General features: G+C 36.9%; 2 protein-coding genes across 4 annotated transcripts in view; one reads left to right on the forward strand and one right to left on the reverse strand.

Moving 5' to 3' along the window:
• Nucleotides 1-1327: 1327 nt before the first annotated feature.
• On the reverse strand, nucleotides 1328-12632 carry slc49a3 (solute carrier family 49 member 3). Of its 3 annotated transcripts, none has more exons than XM_088009391.1 (10): nucleotides 11921-12628; nucleotides 8985-9143; nucleotides 8677-8893; nucleotides 6990-7066; nucleotides 6656-6793; nucleotides 5898-6014; nucleotides 4984-5136; nucleotides 4756-4913; nucleotides 3702-3805; nucleotides 1328-2562 (listed from the first exon to the last, which is right to left on the reverse strand). In XM_088009391.1, the coding sequence occupies exons 1-10, from the start codon at nucleotides 12110-12112 to the stop codon at nucleotides 2489-2491; spliced, it is 1389 nt and encodes a 462-aa protein (XP_087865517.1). In that variant the 5' UTR covers nucleotides 12113-12628; the 3' UTR covers nucleotides 1328-2488. The 3 variants fall into 3 exon arrangements, with proteins under 3 accessions (XP_087865517.1, XP_014844097.2, XP_087865518.1); XM_014988611.2 differs by having other exon boundaries at nucleotides 1328-2638; nucleotides 11921-12620; XM_088009392.1 differs by lacking the exon at nucleotides 1328-2562 and having other exon boundaries at nucleotides 4704-4913; nucleotides 11921-12632.
• Nucleotides 12633-13150: 518 nt separating this feature from the next.
• Nucleotides 13151-17044, forward strand: part of pcgf3 (polycomb group ring finger 3) — a 49415-nt gene continuing 45521 nt past the window's right edge. Inside the window, exon 1 of the mRNA XM_014988613.2 lies at nucleotides 13151-13393. The gene's annotated coding sequence lies outside the window, so the exon portion shown is untranslated. The remainder of the gene's footprint in view (nucleotides 13394-17044) is intronic.

Below are 17044 nucleotides of genomic sequence, written 5' to 3' on the forward strand. Positions count from 1 at the left end.
TTCACCTGTTGCTTTGTCTTAATTCTTAAATAGAAACTAGGTGCTGCAAGGCCTGTAATTCAAAAACACATTCATTCTACAAACGATATCTGAAATAAAGAAGGTAGCAAAATAAAACTCCATCGCTTGTGCTTGACCTCAAAGTAGAATGTCCAGGGAAGTTAAGAAGTCTGGCACAGACTAGAAAGAACCCAACTATGAAAAGTCTGATAAAAGTCTGAAGTCTGCAGAAGTAGACAAACATCCAACGAGTGGTGGTTTTGAATATATTTAACGTGAAATACGTTAAATATTTCAGAAAAACCTTTTTAATATTTCCATTGTTCAAATCTTTAGCAGTTGATGCATTTCTGTTGATTGCAAAAATGTACATGTTTCACAAACAGAGACAAAGAGACAGGTTTCTTCAGTAGAAAGCAAAATGAACTTGTTTAGATGCGTGTATTAGACGGCGTAGGATGCGCATTTTGGAGATAAAATGTTATATCTTTACTATTTATGATTAATCTTGTTTAATGTAACAGTTCAGATGTAAAAACACTCTGAGTATAGATTTAGGCTCCATCACTAGAACCAGTTTGATGCCCTGTACAAACGGCTCTAGTCCGGGGTTCGCTGCTTCATTGTTGCTAGGAAACGGGTGATGCATGCTGGGATAGCTCAGGCCAGAAGCTAGAGGAGGGTAATAACATCTAATGTGGTGATAAATGGGCCAAAACGTTTTTAATCAAAGTAAATTCATCATCATCATTAGTTTGTAAGATGATCAAAGTTCATCTCTGATTTCTAATAACATGAGAAAGAAAGGTGATCATTCCTCAATTAAATATTATGAACAAAAACGAATGAAATAATTGATTCGCTTTTTTGATTACAAAGTTCGGGATTTACGCCGTACTTGATGAAATCATGCTGGCGAGGACATGGAAAGGTTTTATTGAAGTTTCAGTTAGAAAAGCTCATTTTATGTTGCAAATGTACAGGAAGGAAAACTTGGCGAACAAACTGTCACTGTACCGTACAAAGATCTTCTATAAAAACGATGAGCTACTCTACTACAGTTTTCAGGTAACATGGAGACATTGAAAATACCTGATTCAACTGACCTGTTTAAAACATACAATAAAACATGACATCTACGTGAAAGAAATAGTTATGTACAGATGTCAGATTTAAAATTATAAAATAACTCAGAGAAAAATTACTAAATTGCATAAAAATTATCCTTGTTTTATCCATTACAAAATGTTTTCAAGCTGAGAAAAAAGTTAAACTCTCCACAAACAAATAGCCATTTAAATTACAGTTTTAAATCATGACAGCAATCCAAAAGAAACATTTTTATTAAGTCGTTACAAGTTGTACAATTATAAAACAGTTTAATTTTACATTTTAATTTATACATTTATGCTCAGTTGGATTTTAACATTGAACATTGGCACACAGGATCCAAGTTTCAGTTTCAATAAATGCTGTTTACCATGATGCTAAGTTAACCAAAGCTAGTCAAATGTATTTTTCATATTTTTTTAAGCTCTAAGATGGCAACACATTTTTTACGACATGTTTAAATAATATTACTAACAATTGAGGTTAAGAAAGTTGTTCAAGGTTGCTTTTCTGGGCAGGTTTAGTTAGTGCAACAACCTTGCAAGTGTTTCTAATCCTTTTTTGTTTTTCTACTTCAGCACATAATCAATGAGGTATTTTATTTATGTTAAAAAGTACCCTGATTTCTTCTGTCAGTAAACCTGGTGAGAGTTTTCTCTCCATCATAAGTTTAAAGTATGAAACACGTTGTCTAAGATTTATTAGCAAAGGCCTCCTTCACACCAGACCCTGGATGGTCTTAGTTCAGTGTGAGGGAAGCCAAAACAAACACAGGATGAAAACAGAGACAGCAGTGATTAAATTATTGTACAAAATTAGCAGTTTAAGTATTTAAATTATGTACATTAATTATAAAATGAGTACAAGACAACTAAAATGCCCCAGTGGTGCAAAAACACTAAATATTACCAAATATTTTTGGTCTAGTTTCTAGTGCAAATGTCGCAGACAAGCAAAACTTTTCAGCAAGATATAGAAACTTGTTTTAAACAAATAAATCCTTAATACTGATGAAAAATGAATAATTCTATTTGCATATTAACTCCTTTGTTATGAAAATTACAAAGTGAAATAATCTGCCAGTACTTTTTCATCCATATTAAGCAATTATTTACTGAAAAGTTACTTGTAAGTTAAGGGTTTATCTTATTTCAAGTGGTAAGATTTTTTTGTTTTTGCATTATAGTGCAGGAAATTCAAATGACTTCATTTCTCCTTTGAAGCAACAGAATGCATGAATAAATTGTTCCGGGTTCTGTTTAAAGAATCATGAATCATTATCAGAGAATCTTATTGCACTTATCGACAGGCATAACACTTCATAGAGGCTGGATCCAACCCGTAACTGTCTCTTGTTTCCATTTCCTTCAGTTCTCGACTATTTGGTAGGAAGTGGTCGTGTCGTTATTCTCTCTGGTCCCGTGAGCAGCTTGTTCTTCCGCCTCCAGCCGTCTGTAGCGGGTTTGGAAGAAGACGAGGAAGCAGCAGGTGAAAAAACTGGACAGTCCTGCCATCACCATCATGGACACTGAGGGGAGGAGGAGCAAATTAAAAAATAAAACTAAAAAAGGATTAAATACACTTCCCTACTGTTATTTTTTTTATTCTTTTGATGGTTTGTTATTCTTATTGAAACACTTGATTCCTGAAAAACATTGCTCCCCCTTCATCTCCATTACAGTCAAGTTTATTTGTATTGCAAATTTTAGCAACAATGCAGCACAAAGTGCAGCAAAAACATCATACAGTCACCAACTGCGAAACACGCAATAAACATTGCAATTTGTCAAATTACTCATTAAAATGATCAATTTCAATTTGGCTTTTTTTAGAAGAGTAGATTCACTTAATTCAAAGATTAGACCAGAAGTTCATCATTTATTCAACTTCTGATCATGATAAGAATTTAGATTTAATGTTGTCGATAAATTTCAATCAATGATGTCAAATAAAAACCAAAATTGATAGTATTATTGAAAACGTTATTTTTAATATTTTATTCACGTTTTGTTGCATAAGAGCATCAATAAATATCACTAAATTTAAAAACATGATTAAATATAAATCACTATTTTTTTAAACAAGTAGTCGTGATTAAGCCTGTTTCAAATGACAATATTTGTCAAACAGCTACCTAAAAATGAAATAACAGATTGTTTTTAATCATTGTTTTTATCGTTATCACAATAGTAACACAAACACTTTGATAAAATTCTAACTCCATATTGTCCACCCCTAGATTAGACTTTATTTTGTAAGTTTTAGTGCAACATTATGTTGCTGCTGCAAAAAAGATTTATATATTTTAAGGATTTTTACACATTTTTGCGAGAGTTTCCAATAAATCTGTATTTTCTGGTAACCTCATATGAATATTTAATACTTTTATATTGAATAACTATTGTTTATATGTTTGTTTTACTATATTTTTTGGGAAGTTTTATGCATTTATATGTATTTTCCAACAGAATATACAATTTCATTACGTTTAAATTCCAGCATTTAGCTGTCACAGGAAGTGTTTTAATCCTACTTCCTGTGAAGCTTTACTCTGAACAAATTGAAACAGGTGTGGTGTCCATGTGACCAACCTTTCCAGCTCAGAACTGCGTCTCCGCAGGTGGAGAGCGGAGATTCGGTGATCGGTTTGGTCAAAGCCTGCAGCAGGATGATGTAAACAACCGACTGCACCTGCCTGCAACAAGGAAACAGGAATCACTTTCACTTCAATACGAAACTTACAATCTCTAATCAGGGTTAATTTCACTAAAGCAAAATAAAGTTGTATAATTTATCATTTTGTAAACCAGCTGTAAAACACCTGCTGCTGTATAGTTTCAACCAACTGGATCAGAAGCTGAAGTTAATTCAGGTTTATGCAGGATGACAGCTTTTCTTGAAAGAAACATTTGAATATAAATAATTGAATAAATAAAGAAAACTACATTTTCTGGTTAACATGGTATAAATCAGATTATAACTACATAATGTTTAACTTGGTATAAGTTACATTAGTGACTCAGGACATTAATGACGGCAGGAGCACAAAATGTGATCAATGAGCTGCATTTTAACTGCAATTAAATAATTTTAATGTGCAATATCAGTGACTTATACTTGTTGTTTTTATCCTTTCATAAAGATTAATTATCCTTAAGAAAATCCAATATAATGTTTATGTGCAAATGGCAATAAATGATTTTCTATTCTATTCAATTGTCTACAGAAAAGAATCAAAGTATTTTCTGTTCGAGTTTCTAGAGCAAATATCTTTGTACACATGAAATAGGATAAAATAAACCTACAACTCACTTTTTAACAAGATATAGGCGCTTGTTCTAAGTTAATAATTAGCTAATATTGATGAAAAAGAAGCAGATTATTTCATTTATAATGTGGGTAAAATATCGTGCTTATAGAAATAATCTGCCAATGACCAGAACTTTTCATCAATACTTAGGAATTATTGACCTACAACAAGCTCCTACATCTTGATAAAAAGTTATTTGTAAGTTACTTTTATCTTAAAAACTAAAACATATAAATATAAAACTGAAACCAAAAATACTTGTTAAGATTTGGTGTTTGTAGACCTTCAATGTTTAAAGGCTTCAGCCATGTCCCATCATGCAAAGCGTTTGATACCCTGAAACAAAGATGAGTCCAGCCGAGGTGGCCTCTCCGACCGGGTACGAACTCTCCACGGACAGCTCCATGGCAACAGGGTAGATGGAGAAACCGAAGAAGCCGAAGAGAGAGCAGACGGCTGCGACGGCGACCTTCTGATGAGGCATCAGACTCACCTGAGATGCAGACAAATATCATCTCAGCTGAATTCACTCTAACAGAAGTTTCCTTCTTTCAGTTCCTCACCACTGAGAAGGCGATGCACGACAGAGTGGAGAGGCCCAGGCCGATCTTTGTGACCTCGGTGAACTTCTTCGTCTTGTCCACGTAGACGCCGACGGCACCGGCGCCAACGATGCCGAAGACGATGAAGAGAGCGCCGCAAAGGCCAGCAAAGTACTGCAGAGGTCACATTTCACAACCTGAATATTACTGCTGATCGCACTTCCATGCAGAGGTTTGGAAGCTGTTTGACCTTTTGACATTTTGTCTGATTTATGCACAGGTCAGAGTTAATTTGGCAAAGAATAATTACCAAAATGGGTGCTTAATGGCTTTGCATGCAGCCCTTTTTAGATTTTTGGTTTGAAAATAAAGCAAAAAATATGAATTCCTTTTTCTCACTGTTGTGCATTACAGGTAAATTCATTATATAGTTTATCATTTATTGTGATAAATTTCTAATGCACATAAGAGTTCTAGATTTACCGTTTTCACAATAAATTCCAATTAATGATGCTTAAACCCCCAAAAAACTGTCCGTATTGCTATTTTTTACTTTTCCACCATTTGTTCAGTGAAATCAATAAATTAAATTTAGTTCCTGTGTGCAGCTTAATCACACTTCTTTGACTGGTTTCCTGAAGAAAAATATTACAAATAAATATGTTTTTCAAGAGCAGTATTTGTGTTTTTGTCACTGCGGCTCCTGAAACCCTAAATAAGAAGTAATAAATGGTTCTTTTCATCACTTTTATCATTATTAAAATAGCACCAAAACATATTATGATAAAACTTTAAGTCCATATCACCCACCCCTGCTTCGTATCACATATAAATGCCCAAAAAGACAAAGTTTTACAGTTTTCCAAAACAGATCTTCATATAACAACTACTATGCGTAGAATGATAAAACACAAGCAGCTTGAATCTGTTCTTACGTTGCTGTATCCCTTCACACACAGGATCTGGTCCAGCAGCGTGGAGAAGCAGGTGAAGACAGCGATGCCGGAGCCGAAGCACAGCAGCAGGATGAGGTAAGCTTTGTTCCTCAGTAACTACAGGAGAAGAATGGCACAGTTACTAATCATGTTTATTAATTAACATCTTTTAGAAAATATAATTTGTACATCTTTAAAACAACAATAATAACAACCTTTTAGTAGGTATTAAACATACTTTCCATTAACTCCACATTTCTGTATTTTTTTTAATTTTAATCTTAAATGTCATGTTTTAATTTGTTGGAAGTGAAAAATAATAATTAACAGAAATAAATACTTGAAAACATCTGTCTTGATTAATCTATATAAACTGTTTCACTCAGTAAGTTACTGAAATAAAATAACTTTTAAATATTAGCTTAATTTATTCAGATTCACTTGCATTATGATCTACAAAGATAAAATGTTTTAGTCCAGCATTTTCTAAGTTTAATCTAAAAATCAGCCTGATGCGGGCTGCACAGTTGGTAGAACTGTTGCCTTGCAGCAAGAAGGTTCTGGGTTCAATTCCCAGCCCCAGTCTTTCTGCATGGAGTTTGCATGTGTACCCTGCCTCTTGCCTGGAACATTAGCTGGAGATAGACACCAGCACCTCCCCTGACCCCACTAAGGTGCAAAGAAAATGGATGGATCAGCCTGATGCTGCTTTACATTCCTGCCTTTTCTCTCTGCGGTAAATTTTTCTGCATTTTTACCAGTTTCAGTCCCTGAATGAACGGCTCAGATCCGGAGCTCTCGGCGCCGGCTGACGGTGGCGTTGGGGGTTTGCCGCTCCGTATACCCACTGTTGCTAGGAGACAGGTGATGCATGCTGGGACAGCATAGGCCAGCAGCTAGAGGAGGGCAATAATCACACATAATGTGGTGATGAATGGGCCAAAATAGGCCAAATAAAAGACAATTCATCATCATTAGCGCATGGGATGATCATATTTCTAGTAACGTGAGAAGAATACTGTTGAACATGATTAATAAAACTGTTTGTCTGAACGGATTGAGGAATTCGGTTACTTGATGACTTAAACTCACCAGTGTTGGGATTTGAGCCGATGTTTTGGCGATGACAGGAGAAATAATGTTGGCGAGCAGAATGCCCAGGGGATTCGCTGAGGAGTGAGAGCAGAGCGAGCAGCCAGTTTACCAGTTTCTGTTCCCAGTTGCAAAGTGACTGAATCAAAACATCCGCATGACAGAGGCAGAAATCTTTCCCTAAACAATTATCCTCTTAAAATCTGATTATTTTACCAAACAGATTGTGGCTTATTTTTTTAAACTTTAAAGGATCTTTCTTTGTGTTTGCATTTCTGTGAGAAATGGAGGACAAAGGTGACTTCCTTTAAGTTTTAATCACATGTTGAAACTGACCCACTTCCCTTTTTCACCCAGGAGAAATGAGACGCACGGTTTTAGACTATTTTCTTATTTTCCAAACATAAACTGCTCTGATGGTTACTAAAATACCTTCAAACTGATCGCAACAAATGCAAGTTGAGCATTTTCTCAGGTTTCTGATGTAATAATTGTAGTAAATTTACACAAATAATGACTCTCAAAGAACCATGAATATTGTTTATTTTAAGTTGGAAACTTTGGATGTTTTCAGAATGAGTAATCAGCTTTATAGAGCAAAATTGTGCGTGCAAACAAAATATTTTACTCCAATTTCAAGAGCTCACAGTGTACAGACATTATTTCCTTTAAATAAACTTTAGAGGAAATAAAATATTTTTTTTTATTTTTCGCAGGAGCTAAAGAAAATGTATCTGTCCATTTTATTGAATAAAATGTTGACTTTCTTTATTTAAAAAAATAAAAACTGCAATAAAATTATGGTTCTTTAAACAGAATTAAAATGATCTTTTGAAGATACTCATCAAAAATTATAAGCAGTTTTTTTTTTTCAAAAGATTATGTAACCTTTTCATCTCTAAATATTTATTTAGCTGGAATAAACTGAGGGCAAAATGGCTTTTTCTGTTTTAAAGATTGCCAACCCCTGAACTAATACTTCCATTAGTTCAGGGAAAATTAAACCCCAGTGAAAGCTGATGGTTTGGTATAACCTGTACTTTGCTCTAATTGGTTTTTATCGATTTCTCATTATGTTGGGGTTTTAACATTGTTGCTCCAGATCAAGTATTGTTATGATCCTGTTGTGTTTCAACCCTCAATTTGGGCTGGTTTTTATTACTGGTTCCAGTATTTTAAAATGCTAATCCTCTCATTTCCAGGCTAACTGGCCAGACTGATGGATGCATAAATGGACCCAAGTCTAATAAAAGCATCAACATTTACATAATTTACCTAATGTCCAGTCTCCAGTACCAACAGATCGCTGCTCTTTAACTTTTAGTGAGTCAGATCTACAGCTGAAGACAGCAGTTGCTCAAATAATCAAGCTTTGTCTTGTCAATTATTCTGAAATATTTTACAGCTAGAGAAAACAACAAGCTCAATATTTATTCTTTATTTTTTACAATAGCTTGCAAAATTATTCAAGTATTAAACAGAGAAGTTCAAAGCCTAATCCTGCTTTAAAGTTCTCCATAACTGTATCCCTGAGCTGTCTGGTGTGTTTGTTGGACTTCATGATGCCGCCTCAGGCACCGTCTACCCGTCTACCCGGGTCTTATGTTTGCTCTGCTCTCTTGGACAGGCTGTGCACAGTAAGTTCCTATGTAAATGATAAACTGCTGAAGCTTTAGGAGTCCCTTACACATGGAGGCGATCATGTTGGCTGTAGCTCGCTGGCTGTCGGGGAACCAGAGGGCGGCCAGTTTGGTGGGGGCGAAGATGATGAGGGGCTGGGCGAGGGCGCCGAGCGTCTGACCCAGCATCACTGCTGGAAACTGGAGCTTAAATCGAGCCGGCGGCAGCGTGCCGAGGAAACGCAGCAGAGCTCCAAGCATGTTCAGCCAGGAACCCAGGATGAGCTGGAGAGATGTCAAAGGTCAAAGGGCCGCAGCAGATTAAAAACCTCATCTTAGCTTCTTAATTTTTCAGAAATGTTATCTGCTCTCATACCGTGATCCGTAAACCGAGGGTGTCCAACATCCAGGTGGTCCCGAAGCTGAGCGGAATGGCAACCACCATGAAAACCAGTGACAACCAGTTAATGTTCTGCAGGCTGACCGTTAGGTACTGGCCGGACTGGTCTGCAACTGGTGCAAAGGTAAGCCATATCTAAGAGGAAATAAAGCATTTTACTTAGATATTTTGATGAGAATACATGACTGATAAAAGACATGTGACAGAATTATTTGGAGTATTTTAAATACATTTAGCAGTGCAACCTAATTATTATTTTAGTAATCAATCATTCTATCAATTCTGATGATTAAGCAGATACTTTAACACTTAAGGTTATTTTGTGAAATATTAAAAATATGTAAAGTTCAAATAAACAAATAATTCATTTTTTAAATAAAAAAAATGATTGCCTAACTAGTAATAACACAGCATTTCTTTAGTGAATTAATATCGATCATTTGTAGCAAAGAAACTAAAAATACATCAAGATGTGGAAAGTTCAGCTGTTTCTGCTTTAATTGGCATCAGTACAGCGTGGGGCTGATCTGAGTTTTTTTTATAACTTTTGTCTTTATACATAAGGAATCGGGTGAAACTAAAACTGTCATTTGAGGAGTTTTGGTTTAAACCTTTTTAGAGAAAAATTAGGAGTTTTTCCATCTTAAATGCAAAATGTAGATATTTTTGTACAGTTTTAGCTTAATAACTCCTTTGTGTATGTTGTTTCAGAAAATGTTGTTTTTTGCCATTCTGTATAATCTTAATGACTATTTGATTACTAAATTTGTTGATTTTCAGCCCTAATGCATTTTATCAGGGCTTTATTTGAGAAGCATTTCCATTGTTTTTCTTCCACTGGTGTTGGTCTGGTGCATAAAATTTCAATAAAACACACAAAACTTTATATTTATGTGAAAACTTTTGCAAGGTACTGTGGACTTCACCTGTTCAACACTGAGGTAACAAAAGAAGAACCTGCACTAGTCCATTCTGGGTACAATGAACTAGTTTGTAAGCAGATTTGGACGAACAATGTCACTATTGTTCACTGCAGGGTGAAAGGTTTCTGAGGTGTTTTTACTTTTTGACACTTTGCTTTGTTTCCTTAGTGTTTTAGGAATCATCTTTCAGCTCATTTTACACGTTTTGTTACAATCCTATTGAAATCTTACAAATACAAACCTAAAACACAGTAATATCCAGACTGATCCTTAATCAAGCTAATTCCTTTCGACAGCGTTCATCATGAGCAATAATACACTTCCTACGAGTGACCCTACCTGTGGGGCTGCAGGTTTTCATAAATCCTGACCCCTATGGGACTCTTAATGTCACACTGATTAATGTCTAACTGGCTCTTCAGCTGTTATTTGCCACATCATGAATGCCTCTCCTCCAGCTGAGCTTCTTTTGTGAGCGAAAACACCAGCTCCCTGGAAACAATAGCTCCCAACGCGAGCATGAATCCCGCAGGGGCTGCAGATATGTGAGGGAGGGGCTCAGATTGTGTGACTGAGGGTGGCACACTTGCCTCCAGGCACACTCAGCTTCACAAAGACAACGTCCCCTGGGAGTGATATCAAGTTATGCAAACACTAGAAGGAACCACATGTCACAGTAAGTCAATGAATTAGCCTCTACAATGTCTGTACGGGAGAAAATAATGGCAAAGTTTAAAGATAAAAAAAAAAATCTTAAATATTTATTCCAGCCCTGAAACTACAACTTAAAGTTAGCAAGAAAGCAGACGTTTACGAGAGATGGACCAATCAGTTGGCCATATTTTAAAAATTGGCATCAAAACAAACAATTCTCACCATTTCTGATCTAGAAATGAACCACCAACATGATGTCTTTCAAATCCAAAAATGCTTTATTGATCCCAAAGGGATCATGCAGTTGTAAATCATATTAATTCAGATTTTCCAGAGTTATTTTAGATTGAGACCGCTGTGGGCAGGAAGGGTCTCCTGTAGCAGTCTGTATTACAGCGAATTTGAAGAAGCCTCTAACTGAAGACATTGTTTCAATGCACACTATAGCGCTAAGCTACCTTTTTGCACCCAAATTTTCGACCGCATGGTATACATCACAGCTTTATAGGTTCATTTTGGTTTTTAAATCACTGTCCATAGAGGCAATACTGAATTGTAAACGATAGATTGTAGTCAAAAGGTGTTTAAAGAACTTTAACAAGCTGAAATGTAGTGTTTTCCATTTGTAATCAGAGCTGAGAAATTCCCACTTCCCAGTCATAAAAATCAACAGAAATGCCCCCAGAAGTCAGATTTTCCACTGAGAAAGTGGGAGAAACGACTAGCCCCAGTTACAACTTATAAGATTGACTTCGCCTGTCAAACTGGCTACCCCTCAACAATAATACGCTGTGTTGGAAACATGTATTTTACAAGACATTGTTGTAAAAGTGCGCTTAAAGTTTACATTAAGTGTAGCTCTAAAGTAAAGAAATTAAAAGTAGTGAAAAGTAAAGCTTAAAACAATGTTAAGAAGAACGTTCCATTTAATTTTACCGACTGGAACTCGTAATTTCCGAGTACGACTACAAATGGACTATTGACTACTATTGACTCTCTTACGCTCTTTGATGGATAATTGTGGAGTTCAATGACAAAGAAAATTTGATAATTTTAATGTATGTCTGTAAAACTTGATCAAAGTCTTAATTAAGCAGCATTGTGATGGGATCTGGCTTTAAAATGTGGCATAAAAATATTATTACACAATAACTTTTTTTTTTGTTCAAGATATAAGCCACTCAACCTTAAGTAATTCTCAGTAATATTCAGCATTATCACGACTACTGCAATAACTATTATTGGCACTACTATGCTGCCATACCACCCTGAATTTGGCAAAGTTTTCCTCCGTAAACACAGAAAGTCATAAAAACAGTGGATAAAGTGACTCACCGTGGCGTTGGAGCAGTTCAACAGACACAGCACCAGCAGAACAAACCACCTCCTCTTGTAAACTTTAAAACACAGCAGCCTCGTCGGGTCTAGGTTCGGTTTCCCAGAAACAGCGCCGTAAACGTTCGGTTTCCCAGAAACAGCGCCGTAAACGGTCCGAATGTCGCTGGTCGTCTCTCCTCCGGCGTCCATGACAACTTCCACAGTTATTAACTTATTATTGATTAGTCATTTATGCTAGCTAGCTACGAGCGCGTATGTTTGGGACATATCCCAAAGTTTAACCTGTTGATGTTTGTCAACATGTCCGTAAATGTTCGAACAACAACAACAACAACAAACGACGGCAAATCAGTTCTGTGGTCTTCGGATAGACTTTAAAGTCATTTTAACTCACAACGAGGAAGCCGGTTTGACAGTTGGAAAAGACAGGGAAAAACATCGCTCCAGCAATCAGAGAACGTCATTGTACTGTACAAAGATCGTCTAAAAGAACGAAGAGTCACTCTGTAGTTCAACGACAATCTGAAATTTCTCACAATTTAATTAATTTCAGGTTGAGACATGCAATTGAAGTAAGAGAAACATCACGCGACACATTTTTTAAATGTTTTTTTTTCTTTTTATTAAATATACTGTTTGATAGAATAGTTTGAACTTTGATAGTCAAACTCAATTTAGTTTACATATTCTATATATTAGAATGTGGTTTCCAGTTGACATAAAAAAGGTGAAGAAGATGTGTTCTTTATGGGTTGATGGCTAAAGTGTGAATTGAGTTTAGGTTAGGTTTAGGGTAAAGTATGAAGTGGTAATGGTTGCTAGTGTAAATGAATGAAAAAATGGATGTAAGTCAATGAAAAGTCCTTGTGAAAAGATACATAAAATTTGGATAAATTTGTACAGCAATGCATTTGTGTAAATGGAGCCCCCCCACCCCCCAAATAAAATTTAGCAAAACTGAAAATATGTTAAATAAATAATGAAGCTGTCAACTGGTCAAATGAAGATGAGCAGTATATATTCCCCCATCAGCCCACAATTTAATAAGTTAGTAACGCGACTGCATTCAATTATGCAAAACAAATGTTCTGTTCGAAATAAATAAATAAATAAATATGTTGTCTTTTTTTGTATGCGGGTCAATAATAACATTTAAATCCACAGAAATAATTTTGTCAAAAAATTCAAAATTGACTAACCAGAAAATATAAAGTCTAGTTAAGTTGTTTATATCGGAAAATTATGGTAATTTAATAATTAATAGCTCATTTAGCCGATCAATAAAAAAATCCCCAAACACTTGAACCCACTCACCCTCTCATCGCACAGTCTGCGCATGCTCAACGTTTCTCCCCAGAGTTTCGGCCTGTTCCGCCACCACTCGGTGATTTTCGTCTCTTTGTTACACTGATAGTGGATTTAACTCGGATTCAACCCAAACATCCAGCGGACTGTGCGGCTCTCAAACAGGTTAGTTCGCCCACTTCTCTCCCTCCCCCTGATCTACGTGTCCCCGTCCTCTGTGACTCGCTCTTCGGTTTCACGGTACCGGTTCGCCCCCCGTCTCCGTCCGCTCCGGAGCATGCTGTACGTGTTGTTTTATGCGCCTGTGTGGTGGTGTATGGCGGCGCCGGGCCCTGCAGTTGCACACCGGGGATGAGGTGGTAGTGGGGGGGTTTATAAGAGGAAAAGTGTGCCGTTCAGACGGCTGTAACGCTAACCGTGCTGGCCACCGTTAGCCCGGTCTGTGTGGAGCCTCCTGTGTGTCTGGTTGTGTTTAAATGCCGATGTTCCTCCTAACCAAGCACCAGTTCTTGGTTCCTATTAAGATGGAATGTTCTTGAAAGCTCATGCTCCTCCATTAAGCTAGCCTCTTCCTCCCCCCCATGTCCAAAGTTCAGGCTAACATGTGGAGGAAGAGCTGCTTTGGGGTTGGATTTAATAAAAAGTTGGTGCATATTTTTGTACCTTGTCTTGTGGGTGGTTGTCGCCCCTCTCCAGGCTGCTGCAGCAGCGAGAGCAGCCTGACATTGTGAGGAGGAAGACGTGCAGAGAGCAACCAACAAGTCTGTGCAGTTTTCTGAGAAGAGATGTAGATAAATTGTCACTTTCATGCAAACACAGCTTTCTCTGTGTGCGATGGTGTCATTTGGACCTAACGAGGAATTAGATTGAAGGATAACTTTTCCGTTTCTTAGACTTTTGCAACCAGTGCCTCAAGCTTCAAATCATTCACATGTCCATAGATGTCTAGAAGAATCTCAAAGCTCTGTTGTATTTTGCACCTGATATGAAGGTGCAAATCTGAGAAGTGTGTGGTACTTACTGGTTCCCTATGACATCAAAGCATTTTATATTATTTGAACTTGAATTTCCCGATTTTATTCCTTTTTCTTTACCTCTAAATGATGTTTCCATCCATTTTCTCACAAACTTGTTTTTTGCATTTGGCATATTTTCTATAATCTGCAATAAGTTCATAACAAAACCCAATGTTTGAATCTTGAAAAAGCATACAAGTTTTTGACATGAACATTGACATTTTCTCCTCGCTTTGAGGGGGGAAAAAAACAGCTTTCGATTAGATCAGTCAGTCCTCCAGGGCTGGTATGCTACATGTTTCAGTTCTTTCTCTGGTTCAACACATCTGGATCAAATGATAGTTTGTCTTTAGTGGGTCTCTGCAGAACTTTTTGACATGCTGAGGATATTGTTGGACTATTTAAATCAGCTGTTCTGGAGCAGAGACGCATCAAAAACTAGGAGATCCGGACCCTTGAGGACTGGTGCTGGGCTCCTATGGGTATTTCTCCAGGAAATAAACCCATTGAGATTGTTAATCTCTTTAACAAGGACATGCTGGCTAAGATAAAAGGAGTACAAGAGCCAAGAAAAGTAATACTAACACAACAATATTGATAAATTACACGTTTACAGTCACAACAAGATGTCAAGCAATAAAAACCTCTGACAGTTTTTGTTTAAAACTGAAGAGACAGCTGCACATCATTCAAACTCTATGGGATAAACTGATCTTTCCTGACTCTGTGCACACCAATGTTGCCTTAAAGTGTAGCCAGATGCTAGCTCTGAGGTTCACTGTAGTTAACTTGAAGAAGATGTATGATGGCAATTTTCCAAAAATCACTTTGTGCATAAAAATATATATTTCACCCTATGAGTAGAGATTGAGGTAACTTCACTAAGGTCCAAACCTTGAAGTGAAATTCTGGTCTGTTTGAGTCTTAAGGCTTGTGTTTTTTATTTTTGTCAACCATAAGTGATCGGCAAATTGGACCTTCAATTTATATTCAAGTTTAATTTGTCAATCTCAAAAGACTAACTTTGCCAAAAGGCTTTATTTTAGGGTGCCTTCACCCCAGCTCTGTTTAGTCTGCTTTAATTGAACTCTACTTTGTTTGTCTAGAAAGAAACGAAGTTCATTTGTCGAGGTGAATATGAATCAAACTCTGTAAAGGGAACTCTGGACCGCCTAAAAACATTGGTCTCAGTTAAAGACAGGACCGTACTATAGCGCAGGGCATACTGGGCAAATGCAGCCAAAACAAACATGCTAATTTAGCACTAGCAGGAGAAATGGTTGCTGCTAAAGTCTAAGCTACTCCATTTATGTTTTGCAAAGAAGGAAGTTGCGCTAATGTCTTCTTCAGAGGTTTTCATGACGTTTCCTTCAGTGGTTCTTGGTGCAGCACCACCACAGGCGATTTGGGGGACAGGTTTATCAAAGAGTTTGGTTCATTTGACAGTGCTGTGTGAAAGCAAACCACAGTTTACTGGACTGTGAGGTGTGAAAACATCAAACAATCAGGTCTTCAAAAGGCTGGGATGTTGATTGATTGATCAATTTAAAGCACAATCTTACAGCTGATCAGCCTCTGAACAAAACCTGGACAGTAGCTTAACCACAGGCTCAAAACTTAAATGATCATTCATTATGAGCTAAATAAGTCATCATCTTCTATTTAAGAATCAGCGTTAGTCAGATTTGATGCCTACTTTGTGTTAAAACATCCACATTATCTGCCGCTGTTTTTAGCAGCCACTCTGCCCTGAGATATCATGTCCCAATCATCATTTTTTGATGTTCTAGCATTATGTCTGCATGTTAATCAGTGTGTAATGATTACAAATGACCTAAGAATCATCTATCCTACCAGAAAACATGCCTCTCTGTCTGGTAAAACAATGTTAATGGTCCCTCTGGGCAGCCTGATAAAACTGCATGACAGGCGAGCAGGATATGGCCTCTTAAGACTCAGCACTGCTTGATAATGAGAAAACTCAATAGAAACTGAAGCGCCGGAAGATGGATTTGTCTTTTTCTTGGACAGGAAATGCGATCAGACAGCTCCCTAAATGAGCACTAAGCAACTGTAGAGGATCCCCCATTTGCAAGTAAAGCTGCAGTTGGAGGAGGCGTTCACATAATCTGTCCCTTTTTTTGTTTCTCAACTAAGTTTTTCTGAGAATGAAGGAATAAATCACATTTTGACTTTTATATAGAAGTGCTAATTCTATATTGCACTAATGTGGGTGGAATATGAAAGCAGAAACTGTTAAATATAAAATACAATTTTCCTTATGTTGCAGAGGAACTTAGCAGGAATGTACGGTTGCATGAACCTGATTAGTGCATCAGTCTCACACACTAGTTTGTTACAGAGAAAAGCCCTGCAGCCTTCTGTTACATCACTACGCCAAACATGGATGCATTTAGGGCTGCTTTGTCTGGAAATGACCTGCAGGTCTGCTCACACCACCAGCCACACCAACAAAGTTCTTTCTTTTCTAATTGAGGGAAACATTAGGAAACCTGCCTGCATGTCCATGTGACTTTTGGTCTCACGCGTCTTGATTCTGCTGACTTACAAGGGAACTGAGTCTTTATGTTGGGAAATATCATAAAATGCTGAGAAGAGAAATACTGAACAGGGTAATTAATGACAGAGAGGACAGTGAATTTTTTACATGTCTTTTTGTTATCTTTGAGACTACGTGACATATTTTTTTATTCTTGATCACTGAAGTATATGTTTCACACATTTATTTCCGTCAACTTCACAAATATGTGCTACTACTTATTCATCTGTCACATAAATT

The sequence above is a fragment of the Poecilia mexicana genome, unplaced genomic scaffold (assembly GCF_051168715.1).
Source record: "Poecilia mexicana isolate PSO_F unplaced genomic scaffold, ASM5116871v1 scaffold_10, whole genome shotgun sequence".
NCBI lineage: Eukaryota > Metazoa > Chordata > Actinopteri > Cyprinodontiformes > Poeciliidae > Poecilia > Poecilia mexicana.